Source organism: Prionailurus viverrinus, chromosome E2 (assembly GCF_022837055.1).
Source record: "Prionailurus viverrinus isolate Anna chromosome E2, UM_Priviv_1.0, whole genome shotgun sequence".
NCBI classification, from domain to species: Eukaryota; Metazoa; Chordata; class Mammalia; order Carnivora; family Felidae; genus Prionailurus; species Prionailurus viverrinus.
This window is the reverse complement of record NC_062575.1, coordinates 36825222-36840768: the sequence shown is the minus strand read 5'-3', so window position 1 is coordinate 36840768 and position 15547 is coordinate 36825222. Positions and strand designations below refer to the sequence as shown.

Here is a 15547-nt window from a genome sequence, read left to right as displayed (position 1 = left end):
GGGTAGATCTAGTTTTAATGTTTTGAGGAACCACCACACTGTTTTCCAGAGCAGCTGCACCAGTTTGCATTCCCACCAACAGTGCAAGAGGGTTCCCGTTTCTCCACATCCTCGCCAGCACCTATAGTCTCCTGATTTGTTCATTTTAGCAACTCTGACTGGTGTGAGGTGGTATCTGAGTGTGATTTTGATTTGTATTTCCCTGATGAGGAACGACGTTGAGGGTCTTTTCACGTGCCTGTTGGCCACTTCTTTAGAGAAGTGTCTGTTCATGTCTTCTGCCCATTTCTTCACTGGGTTATTTGTTTTTCGGGTGTGGAGTTTGGTGAGCTTTTTATAGATTTTGGATACTAGCCCTTTGTCTGATATGTCATTTGCAAATATCTTTTCCCATTCCGTTGGTTGCTTTTAGTTTTGTTGATTGTTTCCTTTGGAGTGCAGAAGCTTTTTATCTTCATGAGGTCCCAGTAGTTCATTTTTGCTTTTAATTTCCTTGCCTTGGGGGATGTGTCAAGTAAGAAATTGCTGCGGCTGAGGTCAGAGAGGTTTTTTCCTGCTTTCTCCTCTAGGGTTTTGATGGTTTCCTGTCTCACATTCAGGAGAAGAGGACACCTCCTGAAGTTAAGTGGATATGGCTCTTGCTTAAGTAATTCTAAGACTTATATTTAAAAGTTTTATTACCTTTCTCCAACCTGAGCCTCTCAGGAGTCAGATAAAAGGAGTTTGCTAACATTTTTTATGACTCTAATTTCAAAAGGTTTTTAACATACATTATCTCATTTTTTTCTCAAAATAATTCCATAAAATTAGCTGAACAAGTAATAATAATGGTCCCATTTGAAAAATAATTTGTTAGTGGGGCACAGTTGGTAAGTGACAGAACTGGTATTTAATCCTGTCTTTATTGTTTTTGCTTTTCATTATAAAAATTTTTAAATGTTTAATAATAGAATAATTTGGTATAGTCCCATATGCCCTTTATTTAAAATGGATATAGGCAGTTGTTAGCAATTTACATTTGCTGTATTTGCTTCATCTTTTTGGGGGGAGGCGGGGGCTGTAGTTTATAAAGCAAATCCCAGACATTTTTGTTTTTACTCCTTAATATTTTAATAAGTATATGTCTCTTAAAAAGAACATTTTCAGGGCGCCTGGGTGGTGCAGTCGGTTAAGCGTCCGACTTCAGCCAGGTCACGATCTCGTGGTCCGTGAGTTCGAGCCCCGCGTCAGGCTGTGGGCTGATGGCTCCGAGCCTGGAGCCTGTTTCCGATTCTGTGTCTCCCTCTCTCTCTGCCCCTCCCCCGTTCATGCTCTGTCTCTCTCTGTCCCAAAAATAAATGAAAACGTTGAAAAAAAAATTTAGAAAAAAAAAAAAGAACATTTTCTCAGTAATCACAATACCATTATCACACCTAACAAAATTAGCAGTAATTCCTTAATATCACCTAATATCCAGTTCTTATTCAGATTTCTCTAGTTGTCCCCATAATAACTTCAAAAAAAATAACTTCAAAAAAAAAATCAGGATCCCAAACAAGGCACACACATGGCATTAGTTGTCTCTTAAATCACTTTTAATCTAGAACAAGATGTCCAAACCCCACTTTCTTTTCATGCCATTGACTAAAAGTCAGGTCTTTAGATTTTTAATTTGATTTTCTTTCTTTTATACTAAGTTGCCTCAAATGTAAATGTTAAATAAACAAAATGATAGAGGATAATTATAACCTATAAAATTAAAAACATAATTTTTATTTAAAGAGAGGTCCATGGAGCAGTTATTATCACTGAAATGTTGCTTTAATGGGTAATTTCATAAACAACTTTAACATCAAAGCATCCAAAGTAACTATATCCTTGTGGCTTTTATCCTGATATAACATTTTTACTAATACAGTTCATAATAATGAACAATCGAAGACATTCTAGTCTTTCGCAATAACATAGCTTTAGTCCAGCTTTTCTTTTCAACTGATTAGAGAAATATAAATCATACATCTTAATTCTGTCACACATTCTGTTGTTTTGTTTATTGTTTGCAAATGCTTTGTCATCTTTATTGTTCTTACCAATGAGCAACTACTAAATATTTATTATGTACTATCAATAGTAATAGTAATAATAATATATATTTTAAATTATTATGTTCCATCCTTGTGTATCTCTTATGCATCTCAGTGGTCTTCAACACATACTATGCAATTAACTGGTAGTCTAGTTAAATTCCTAACTTCCAAAAATGGCACCAACAAAGAATATGGGAGAGGGTAGAGAAAAGAGCTGAGAGTTGCTTCAGCAGAAGGCAGTGAGATTGGAGCAGTCACAGAGCAGGGATCCTTGTGGCCTGGCCCAGCAGGCAGGGATATATGCCTGGCTGATATCACCTGGACTCAACTGGGAGGGCTTCACGTTTTTCCTGTTTTTTTTCCTTCTGAGAGACATTAAAGGTATCCCATGAGGATGCATCACTGTTGTTTTGCAAAGCAGCCTTGGCAGAAAGAAGGACTTTTATCTTTTGATTATTTCCACCCAACTTTTTCATCTCTACCTGCAATAGCCTTGTGGGTTGTCTTTCAGAGAAGTGTATCAGGGGAAAGATAATGACATATTTGAGTGCAATAAGTTAGCCACTTTAAATCTTTACTGCTGTAACTAGACGTTTCTCCCAGTGGGTTGGCTACACAGTCCCCCTTTGGGAGACAAAGTAGCATGGGCGAATGAAGGCACATTCTTTCTAGCTGCTGAGTTGCACTGTCTCTGTTTGTTATTAAGTGTTCGCCGAAGGATTTAAGGGTAAAGCATAGGAATGTGCTGTGTAAAACTAATTCCCTAGCTCTTCCTAATGGTGTGTAGAGTTCTGGTTCCCTAAGGCACAGTATTATTCCATGATTTTCTTTGGTTTGCATAACTAGTTTATCTGAGTTCTTTTCTCACAATACAGTAAATGAAAGAAATGAGATGAAACTGTATAAGTACTTATTAAAAGCTTCTGGAATTAAAAAGTAAAATAACTTACATATAAAATAATAAAATATTAGACCTTGGAAAATACAAGGCACACAAATAGTACTCCATAAATGCTTGTCTAAGTAATTACATTAAAGCTTCTGCAATAAATATATATATATATATATATATATATTTTATGAACAACATTTAAATATCTATTAAAGGATACATTCTTTAAGAATAGGTACATGAACAGCATTTAAATATCTATATTTAAATATCTATAAAGAAGACTTTCTGAAATGTATTTGTTAAATAAAGTGTGTTCTCTAATATATTAGTATGATTGAGTTATAACTAACTGCGTCCATGTATTTCAAAGTCAGGTTCTTCTCTGTGCCCTCCAATCACAAGGGATTGACTGCAAAATAAAGGAAATAGGTGAAAGTGTCCTTCCTGGGAAAGAAACATTTCTATAATAGCATATCTCAGCCCATTTCTTAAAATGAATTGTTTTTATCCTATTTGTTTTTTGCATAGATCTAGTATAATGAAAATAATAGTGTAGCAGCTATTGTATACAGTATGCTTTAAGTACTTACCTATTTTCATGTTTACTACCTAACCACATATGCAAGAGCAGGCCTCTTTTTTAGGAATCTGATCATGTCACATAATCTTGATGGAAGTAATTATATCAGCAGTTTAGAAAATTCAGATGGCCTTTTCTTCATTCCCCTTTGAATGGGTCAGTGCTGTTAACAGGAGCATTGCCATGAGAAGCATGAGATGATTTTATTTCAAGAGTTATTGATTCATGCTTCTCCTCCTTTGTTCAGGTGGATCATCCATGCTATGGAGTATGAACTACAGATCCGTGGTGGAGACAAGCCAGCCAGAGACTTGTATCAGCTGTCACCTAGTGAAGTTAAACAGCTTCTGTTGGATATTCTTCAGCCTCAACAGAATGGAGGGTAATGAGAACCTTTTATTACCCATAGAACATTCTGGATTTACAGTAACATCATACTTGGATATATACACAAAATTAATAAGATAGTAATAAGAAATAAAATGCAACAGAGTATCAGAGGTCACCTTACTAGGTAGACAGCGTACATAGAGATGCTAATTAAAATGTCTATCTTCAGTTGTGATTTTCTGTTGATTTTAATTTTGTATTTTTTTCAGGTATAGTTTATCAGTGTTTCTTAATTATTATTATTTTGTGCAAACTGTAATGCTCCATACCACTTTGCTCAGTTCCCTTTCTGAACCTTTGTAGCACTCACCATCTCCTCCCAAGATTTTGGCATGAAGATTTGCGTTTGGTAACATTATTTAAATAAGTTGCCTGGGACTCTGTCTCTCTAAATAGACTATAAACTTCTTCAAATGGGCTAAACCATTTGATAGACTTAACTTGTACTAAGCTTAGAATAAGAGCAAAACAAGTACTTATGCAATGTATTGAATTGAAGAACATTTTATTACAGAAAGAAGTTTAATATAATTATTTAGGCAAGCATTTATTAGCACTATTTGTGTGCCTGATATTTTCTAAGGTGGTATAGTTATATGCCTAGAAAACAAGTCTTCCATAAAAGTAGATTTGAGCAAATGGAGAGACATCTTTGTTCTTAGAGAGGCACACTCAACATTAAAAAGATACCAGGTATAAATGTAATGCTATTCCAAAAGAAATTCCAACAAACTGTTTATGGAGTTAGACTAGTTAATACTAAACTTCATGTGGAGAAACAAACATGCAAGAATAACCAGAGGACTTGCCCTAACAGGGAAACATACCATAGAGCCTCTGTGATAAAAACAGTGTGAAGCTGGCACATGAACGCGTAAAGAGGCCAGCTGAACAGAATGGAAAGTCCAGAAATAGACCTAAACACATATGGAAATTTAACAGGTGATAAAGGTGATGTCTCATATTACTGGGTCAAGGATGGACTTTTTAAATAAATAGTGATGGGACAACTGGATAGCCATTTAGGAAAAGATAAAATCAAATCCATACTTTATACTATACACAAGAATAAACTCTAAATAGATCTGATATCTGAATGTAAAAAATGAAACCATACCAGTTCTAAAAGAAGACATGGGTAAATTCTGCTTTAACTCAATATGGGAAAGGCTTTCTAGCTCTGGCTCAAATCTAGGGGCATTAAAAGATTAATAAGACTATATAAAAATTTAAAACATCATTTTGCATGGTAGAAAATAGTTTCAGAAGACAGCTGAGAAACTGGAACAAAACATAGACTATAAAGAGCTAATGTCCAAGAATTCTTAAAAACTGTGGGACAGGGGCGCCTGGGTGGCGCAGTCGGTTAAGCATCCGACTTCAGCCAGGTCACGATCTCGCGGTCTGGGAGTTCAAGCCCCGCGTCAGGCTCTGGGCTGATGGCTCAGAGCCTGGAGCCTGTTTCCGATTCTGTGTCTCCCTCTCTCTCTGCCCCTCCCCCATTCATACTCTGTCTCTCTCTGTCCCAAAAGTAAATAAACGTTGAAAAAAAAATTAAAAACAAACAAACAAACAAACAAAAAAACCAAAAAAAACTGTGGGACAAAGAACCAATAACCCAAGAGATAAACAGGAAAAAAATACAATTAATCAATTCCTTTAAAACATAAAAAAAATGGACCTTAGATATTTGAAAAGATGTTTGAACTAAGTCATAATTGGAGAAATGTAAATTAAAACATCTATTGGATACCATTTCTCATCTATCAGACTGGCAAAAGTTAAACAGCATGACAGACATTTGCTGAGGCTGTAGGAAAAGAGACACTCTCATACATAGCTGGTGGGTACAGCCCTTCTGTATGGGAATTTGGCAACATCTAAAACAAGTCTACATGTATATTTACCCTTTGACTTTCAGGAACCTATTCGGAAAATGTGCTTCCAACCATATGAAAATACATATGTATGCGATATTATTCATTGCATCATTGTTTATAATTATAAATTTTGGAACACACATTACCCAAATGCCCATACGTGGGAGATTATTTGAATAAGCTGTGGCGCATGCACACAGTAGGGTATGAGGCAGCTGTGAAAACAAAGGAGAGTTGTCTCTGAACTGATACGGAATCATTTCTAGGCTATATTGTTACATGAAAACAACAAAATGCAAAGATCATCTGTAGTATGCTACTCTTCATGTAAGAAAGAAGGAGATTATCTCCTCATTTGTACGGAAGAAATACAGAAAGGTTAAATCAGATACTAAGGAGATTGGTTACCTCCCTGGTTACCTTCAGGGAGTGGGTGGGAACAGGGTGGAAAGAAAGGACAGCTGGGTACAGGGTAATAGGGCTGAATGAGAGAGCAGTAATTCCCTGAATATGCCTTTTTTAAATAGCTCTGATTCTTAAACTTTAGTAATATTTTATATGCCTAAAATGTAAATAATTAAAATTAATCCAAATGTGGAAAAAAATAAAACAATACGAATAGTAACAAATGAACCTAACTGTATTACAAATGAATAGTATTCCCACCCTGAAGGGAGGGGAGAAGAAAAGAATTAACCCAAGTACCTTTGGAAAACATTTCTAGATACTATAAAGCTAAAGGAAAAAAAAAGAGCTATACATAAATACTGTACTTATTAGTTAATAAGGTTTTTTTTTCCTCACAGAGGTAGGAATTGGTAATTTTGAAATTGCTGTATATATTGTGTAAATATATTTTGGGTAATGAGAGCCGGATTTCTCTCTGTCAGAGAATGTAGTTAGAAATGAGTGAAGGAGAAGGATTAGAATATACCCTGTAGTGGTGGATTGAAATTGAAAATGTCAGTATGAATTCATGGTTTTCACACAGATGGACAGCTACAGAAATAAACATGGATATGTGTGTATATGTGAGTATACGTCCATATCTTTTTTGGCTCTGTCCACTGAGAGGACCCAGAAGCAGTGAAACTCCCACAACAGTGAGCAAACCTAGTGCCCAGATACTGATTTCCAAATAATATTTTTTAAGAGGAACCAACATTCCATGGAAAAAATGTTTGATTCCAGGGCTGGGTTAAGAAAAATACAGGATGAGCCTAGAGCATCTTATGGTACCAGAAGTAAGATAATGCTCCAAAAAATTATAGAAATGTGTTAGAAGGATACTGGAGACATACTGGAGGAGGCTCAATGGCCAAAGCTAGGATAATTTGAGCAAGAAAAGAAATAATAATGGTATTGAATAAGAACCCATGGATAAATGTCCAAGAGTCCATGCTGATATAAATAGATAAATGGGATAGAAGGGATTCTTCTTGATAGTAGAATTCCAATTAATAAGTGTAGATGGAATGATGAAAATAGAAACTCATCATTAGACAAATACAATAGTAATAATTGTTGCAAGCAAGAACCATCAATGGATGCTCAAATTTAGTGGGTGGAAGTAGGATGAGAAATGAAAAATTTGTATAATTTAAAAGTATTTCCACTCAAGATACTTTTTAATTGCAAAAGAAAAATATTAACTTTATAATGAAGAAACCCAGTTGACTCTACCTTAGTCAAATGATCAAGGATAGCATCCCAGGAATAAGACACATCAGTATCATGTATTCCCTGACAATAATGTACTGAAAAGGCACAACTACTTCCAGGTATTCTTGCCAAAAATACATAATCTAATTCTAATCATGAGAAAACATCAGATAAACCCAAAGTGAGGAATATTCAACAAAGTAACTGACATTTCTAAAATGTTAAATTCATGAAAGATGAAAGAAAATTGAGGAACTGTCACAGATTGGAAGAACCTAAGGGGACTTGGAAATCAAATGCAGTGTGGGGTCCTGGATTGGACCCATGACTAAAACAAGGACTTTAGTGGTAAAATGGCATAATTTGAATAAGATCCGTAACTAATAGTACTGTGTCAATGTTCATTTCCTGGTTCTGATAGTTGTTATGTACTATAACAGACTAGGGGAAGCTGAGTATACAGGAACTTTGTGAATTACTTTTTGACTTTTCTGTAAGTCTAAAATTTTTCAAAGTAAAAAGCCAAAAAATAAAAACAAAAGAGAGGTCCTCAAAAATAATTCTTCATCTCCATTATGAGTATTCACACACTTCTATTTTGTTGTTCTAAGCAAACATCTCCTTTTTATAATATTAATCGTGACTGTATAGAACTCTGAAAATACCATTTTTTCTGGTTGCCATACAAAGGGGATAGGAAAAAAAATCAAATGCAGAGTACTGGGTATTCAGTTTGCACACCCATTATCCAAAGTAAAACATCACCAAGGAACCCCTACACCTCTGGGCTTTTTCTCTTTGGCATAGCACTGAACCGAGCCACACAAGTCTGGGCCTGCCAAAAAAAAATCTGTGCATCCAAAAAAGATGCCTCACTCATTTATGCAGTTTAAATTTTTATTGGTCCTCTTCCATCAGAACCAAAATAATCTTTTTCAGTATACTGTCTCCTGCATAGTCATTTTCCTACCTAGAAATATTGTTGGTCACATACTTACCTTGTGGCTGATGGTATATTTCATTTGATGCTTGTTTTAATACCAAGTATAAAAAGTATATATCTGTTCCTAGCTTCACCTTTTGGAACAATATGCTACTGTGTCATTTGTATGTTCTTTTCAAATTATGCAAGTTCTGCATCTTTAGCAATTTGTGAGTATTATATCTTTAAGATGTAATACTTAATCCATGGAAATAAGAGATCTAGAATTTTGGCTTATCACTATGGTGTGATTACTGTGACATGTAAGATTTTGTAGCTGATTTTTCAGCACTGGTACTTTGGCCATATTTAAATAGAAAATGAATGTAAAGTTTAAAGTTTAAACCAAGATATATTTCGTTAGATACATAATGCTTTTTTGAGTCTTCATTACTTATCAAATGTTTATTAATCATCTTTCTGGGAGGGGTATATAGGAGTGATCAAGCCATATGATGTCCATGCTTTCATGAAGTTTATATTTTATTGCATATAAGGACCACATGAAGTTATTTCAAAATTGGCTGCTTCTGTGTTTTTAAATGGAGCTTCTTTGCATATGAGGAAGTTATTTGATCACATAGTGAGCAACCTTATAACTTACTAGAGAATATCATTTTGCCTATTAAATTTTTTAAAATCTTGGGGATTTTCTCCTATCCTGCAAGCTCTGTTTTCACTATGAAATATTTAGTAACCTCTGTAACACATGGTAGATATGCATCATTGATGGATTTTGGCTTTTATTGCTTACCCTATTGGAACAATTAATCCATATTGAAAACACTGCTCTCTACCAGAACAAGCTTGTTTTTCAACTCTGAGGCATTTTCTTTTGGTCTACAGATGTTGGCTGAACAGGCGTCAGATTGATGGGTCTTTGAACAGAACTCCCGCTGGGTTCTATGACCGAGTATGGCAGATCCTGGAGCGAACTCCCAATGGTATCATTGTAGCTGGGAAGCATTTGCCACAGGTACAGCCCCATTATATTTGTATCATTTAAAGGGACCTAAGGGCATAGGGAATTCTTTCCCCCTCTGCATTGCAAATAACCTTTCTGCTTATCCCGGTTTTTAAGAGTGTTTAAAGGAAGGGTATCCAGATACCTGAAGGGAGGAAATACTAGAAAGTAAGATACCTAATCAATTGGATTGGAAATATATTTTCCCAGTCTGAGTTACTTTAATTTTAGTGCCCCTCTATACAAAAGCCTTGCTTTACCAAATGGATATTTTGCTTAAAGTTTGTATTTAATCAAAAACAATTTTGTGTTATTATATTTCAGATGTTTCAGGGAAGCTCTGTGTTGAAAGGAACCATGTGCCCAAACCTTTTGCCAAGCAACTGTCTTTCCCTTATTTATTAGTGAACTTAGGGTTTCTTATGTTGGCATTGCTATGAATGGTGGTACTTCTTTACCACCAGGTGATAGTGGGCTAGTGCTAGGGGACCTCACAATTGGTAAAACATACATTCAGAATACAGAACCAAATCAGAACTAAGAAGCAAGTTGACTTAGTAATGCTATGGATAAGGAAAGGACTGTGAATTTCAGTGAATGTGAAAAGTGTAATAACTCATTAGGTCAGGAGATAATCATTTAATTTACTCAAGATATAATTTACCTTTGGTCCAAATGAATTAGTGCCCCCTCCTTCAAATGGTTTCCCAAGTTATATGAACTGGCCTGCTTCTTTGATTTAGTTATTTTGTTGAATACTGACATCTTACTCATTCTGCTTATACACACACACATACATACATACACAGAGTGTTTCTGGAAGGACCCACAAGAAATTGGTAACATTCTTTTCTTTGCCTTAGGGAAAGGGAACCGTGGTTACAGGACACAGGGTGGGCTTTTCACTGAAAACCTTTTTTAACCATTCAAATTTTGAACTATGAATCTATGACTTATTTTTTTAATGAATGAAACCTGTTAAAAAGTATTCTTTTTTTTTCAATATATGAAATTTATTGTCAAATTGGTTTCCATACAACACCCAGTGCTCATCCCAAAAGGTGCCCTCCTCAATACCCATCACCCACCCTCCCCGCCCTCCTGCCCCCCATCAACCCTCAGTTTGTTCTCAGTTTTTTTTTTTTTCATTAAAAAAAATTTTTTTTTCAACGTTTATTTATTTTTGGGACAGAGAGAGACAGAGCATGAACGGGGGAGGGGCAGAGAGAGAGGGAGACACAGAATCAGAAACAGGCTCCAGGCTCTGAGATGTCAGCACAGAGCCCGACGCGGAGCTCTAACTCCCGGACCACGAGATCGTGACCTGGCTGAAGTCGGACGCCTAACCGACTGCGCCACCCAGGCGCCCCTGTTCTCAGTTTTTAACAGTCTCCTATGCTTTGGCTCTCTCCCACTCTAACCTCTTTTTTTTTTTTCCTTCCCCTCCCCCATGGGTTTCTGTTAAGTTTCTCAGGATCCACGTAAGAGTGAAACCATATGGTATCTGTCCTTCTCTGTATGGCTTATTTCACTTAGCATCACACTCTCCAGTTCCATCCACCTTGCTACAAAAGGCCATATTTCATTCTTTCTCATTGCCACGTAGTATTCCATTGTGTATATAAACCACAATTTCTTTATCCATTCATCAGTTGATGGACATTTAGGCTCTAAAAAGTATTCTTAACAAACTACTGAGTGGTTGTATTTGGTTGCCAGTATAGGTGCCCTATTCCTTTCCCAGATGCTCTGTGATCATTGGGTGGAGCAGCACTGTCTCCTATGAGCAGGGAACAGGCTTCCATTATTCATGCTCTACTTCTTCTGTTAGGCTTTGTGTCTACATACAGTGGACTATGGCAACCTTTTTGTTAGCTGCTTTCCCAGCCCCCACTAATACCTACCAGATTTTCATTTAATTGTCTGATTGCCCAGGCCACTTATATTTTGTCTTCTTTCTTTCCTAACATCAATAACAGCAGGTGCATGTCAAGTATTTTTATATTTTATATATATATATATATATATATATACATATATATATATATGTATATATACACACACACACACACACACACACACACACACACACTTTCTTAGGTGCTCCTTTAAAATCCTCACAACAATCTTTTGGTATAGGTACTTTATTATTCCCACTTGACAGATGAGGAAAATGAGGCCCAGCAAAGTGATTTTCCCAAGGTCATACATCTAGGAAGTAGCTGACCCAGAGTGTGACACCTATCCCCTGCCCTATCCCTGGTAATTTGACTTCTAAGCCTTTTGTCTTAACTTTTCTGCTATACTGCCTACCCTAAGTTCTTCCAGAGAGTGGGAAATAAAGCAAGTTTGATGTTTCTTCTCTAGATTTATCATAGTTGCTATGATAGCTAGGTGACTTTTCAAATGAGATATATTAAAAGGAAATTGATATGAAACCATGACAGGATTTTCCTTAACTTCTGTAGCCCTACTAATCCCATTGCTAGACATATAAACAATTATAAATACTGTGTTCAACAAATGGGCTTCACTTTCCCCAAATTAGGTACTACCTGTAAACATTAATAATATGTTAGATTATATTGAATACAGAATACAGTAGATGGACCATAATGAATTACAGGGCTGGTGCATTATTATACCAGGCCAAACAACTTTGCTGTTACTTGATTTCAAGGGAACTTTCCTGCTAGATCCCATTTGGAGTAGTAAGTAGATACACATTGTTCTGAGGCTACGATCAAGTTCACTGTAAATCATCAAAGTAGAAGCAAATAAGTATGACTCATCATTTCTTCATCTCTGGTAATAAGTCTGGTGACTACATCTGCTTTCCAACATACAAACCTAACATTTAGAGCCTTCTCTTCAATCCTTTGAGAGTTATCCACCATGCCCAAATTTGGATTTGGATTTGAGTTTATTTGATGCTTTCATTTGGTTTGTAAAAAGTGAGTGGAAGACTATGCAATACTCTCATTTTAAATGAAATATAGAGAGTAAATTCTTTTAGCTTTTTTTCTGTGTTTTCTTGCCATTTCTACATGTAATGTTGTTTTTGCTTATTTGTATGCATTTCTATGCTGCCAGCTCAGAAAGGATCTGCCACAGAAATGATGTAAATCAGTAGCAAGTGACTTACATGGTAAAGTGTGACAGCAAGCATAACTTCTTGTGTTAATTCTGAAAGCAATATGTACTCTATTTGTTGTCTCAAGTTTTGGCTGTTCCTTTTGTGTATTGAAGTGGATTTCCAAGATAGCCCGTCTCTCTTAACACTTGTATAGTGAAGATAACCACTAAAAACAAGAGGTTTAATTTATCACAATAGTCAGCTGATTGGCTTCAGTAGTTTGACATATATAAAATCCAGTCATATAGCTGAAAATGCTAAGGTTTTATAGAAACTCAAAAAGATTGTTGATTAGAAAATGAAATTCCTTACTTCAGATTCTGTGTCTCCCTCTCTCTCTGCCCCTCCCCTGCTCATGCTCTGTTTCTCTCTGTGTCAAAAATAAATAAAACCATTAAAAAAAATTTTTTTAAAAAGGGGCGCTTGGGTGGCTCAGTCGGTGAAACGTCTGACTTCAGTTCCGGTCATGATCTCACAGTCTGTGAGTTCGAGCCCCGCATCGGGCTCTGTGCTAACAGCTCAGAGCCTGGAGCCTGCTTCAGATTCTGTGTCTCCCTCTCTCTCTGCCCCTCCCCTGCTCATGCTCTGTCTCTCTCTGTCTCAAAAATAAATTAAAACATTAACAAAAATTTAAAAAAAGAGAAAATGAAATTCCTCTATTAGGTGGAAACCACAGTGTAAGAATGCATGTTAATATTGAGTTATTGTTTTCCAGCAACCAACCCTGTCAGATATGACCATGTATGAGATGAATTTCTCTCTCCTTGTTGAAGATATGTTGGGGAATATTGACCAGCCAAAGTACAGACAGATTGTTGTGGAGGTTTGTATTTAGAAATGTAGATTGCTGAAGAAATGCTTTCTATCTGTTCCCTGAAAACTAACATAAAAGAAACTGCCCAAGAGACTAGGAATTCTACTCCTTACCTATCCCGATCTCCTCTAGTTGAGTCCTGGAGGATATAGCCATCCTTGACTCAAGTCAAAGTACATGAACAATTCAGTGCCCTTCAATGGCAAGTGCATGAATGCCACTAAAAAACAGAGGAAGCAACCTTATCCTGTTTGCTTTAATTTCAGGGTTTTTTTTTTCTGTTTAGAGAAATAGCACATGACTATTATATAAAGTTTTAATTCAGAAAATTACAGAAAAGAAAAAAATTCCCCATACCCAGTAGCAATAGATCACTGATGTTGATATTTTGAGGGACATCTTTCCAAACATCCTTTGTGAACAGAGAATACATGTAATTTTGTACTGTATCATTATTTTATATAAAGTTAAATGCTCAAATACACACACACATCCATGCACGTGTATACATGTGCTCTTTTGCCATTTTAAAACATTATGCTGAATACATAGAGAATTCCCATAATGAATGGATTTAATACATAGTCCATCTTCACTTTGTGTCTTTTTCTGGGTAGACTTTGTGTCTCTTGTGGGTAGGTAACATGTCTTAGTGATACAGAAGATCTCAGTAAATGCCAAACTGGTTGTGGCACCTGAAATGCAGCGTGTCTGGACCTACAGCCAGAGTGGAGTGAGATTCAATCCTATCTCAGATGTGCCAGGATTCATAAACAGTATCAGCAGCATGTGGGAAGTCAGGCAGACTGGGGTCAGAAAGAGATGGGGTTATTGGAAAGCCTTCCTTGTGCTGTTAGCCTTTCAGTGTTTAGTGCCCAGCATCTGGGACCTACAATGGACATGGAGGTCCTTCTTGTTGACCAAAATGAGGGTCCCTTTGCAGAAGAAATTTTTCTTCAGAACTAGAGCAACACTTCATATTCTCCTGGCTAAATCCCTGCCCCAAGATTTTCCACATTTTGACACCTGAATTTTTCTGAAAGTGTTGCCTTTGGTTCTTTCAGGTTCTGTTTTGGAAGCATTTAGTTGAAGTACAGTCAGGAAGAATCCCAAATTTGGAATTATGAGGTCTTTTTTCCTGTTCCATATGCAAAGTAGGAGGCATAATAAAGATCAGAAAGTCTTTACCAAGCATTGTGTACTCAGACACAGTCTTTGTGTATAATGGTTTGTCATCTAAAAAAATGTCAGTGGGGCACCTGAGTGGCTCAGTCAGTTAAGCGTCTGACTTTGGCTCAGGTCATGATCTCGTGATCTGTGAGTTTCAGCCCTGCATCGGGCTCTGTGCTGACAGCTCAGAGCCTGGAGCCTACTTCAAATTCTGCATCTCCCCCTCTCTCTGCCCCTCTCCCACTTACACTCTGTAAGTAAGAGAGACAGGGAGAGTTTGAGAGAAAGAGACAGTAGAAGTTGGAGAGGGGCAGAGAGAGAGGAAGACACAGAATCTGAAGCAGGCTCCAGGCTCTCAGCTGTCAGCACAGAACCCGACGTGGGGCTTGAACCTACAAACCATATATCATGACCTGATCTGAAGTTGGATGCTTAACCAACTGAGCCACCCAGGTGCCCTAAAAAAGAAAAAAAAATTAAAATGAATGTTAGTACTTAGGATGAATGTATGAGATAGACAAACAATAGGATGATGCATTAAACTAAGTCATGTAGACCAAATAGTACTCATATCAAAGAGGTCAGAGTTAGGTGTATTTTTTAAAACATAACCATACCCTGAGAAACTACTGTGATGTCACAGTATTATACTCATTTTAGGGTGCTGGGCTCCAAGTCATTTGATTAGAGGCTTCACTGAACTCTCACCTGCCTTCTTTGGCTTTGCTGCCTACCACCTCTTCTAGGGCAGCCTCCACTCCACTGGACACTGGTTTTAGTGTTTTGCCAACAAGGATTAATGCCCAAAGGCAAGAATGTTCAGGCACTTTGGGTGAACAGGGCACTATGTACTACAGACAAGATTAGGAAAATCATTTTTCAAAGTTCTTAGTTTCATTTAAGTAAAAAACATTTCTGCTCAGCTATAAAGATATATACAATGAAAAAAAATGTGCAGTTTCCAAACAGAGCTTATGCTACTAGTTTTTAAGATTAGAAAGATTCCAG

At 36.7% G+C, this 15547-nt stretch overlaps 1 protein-coding gene across 18 annotated transcripts in view; it reads left to right on the top strand.

The window, feature by feature from the left end:
- Positions 1 to 15547, top strand: part of PHKB (phosphorylase kinase regulatory subunit beta) — a 262064-nt gene that overhangs the window by 244471 nt on the left and 2046 nt on the right. For 17 of the 18 annotated variants that reach the window (XM_047834570.1, XM_047834577.1, XM_047834565.1 and 14 more), the window contains 3 exons: positions 3789 to 3923; positions 9302 to 9431; positions 13271 to 13378. In XM_047834570.1, coding sequence (XP_047690526.1) covers positions 3789 to 3923; positions 9302 to 9431; positions 13271 to 13378 — 373 coding nt within the window. Of the gene's footprint in view, positions 1 to 3788; positions 3924 to 9301; positions 9432 to 13270; positions 13379 to 15547 lie in introns of those variants that run through there. The other variant, XR_007147237.1, reaches the window with a different exon arrangement.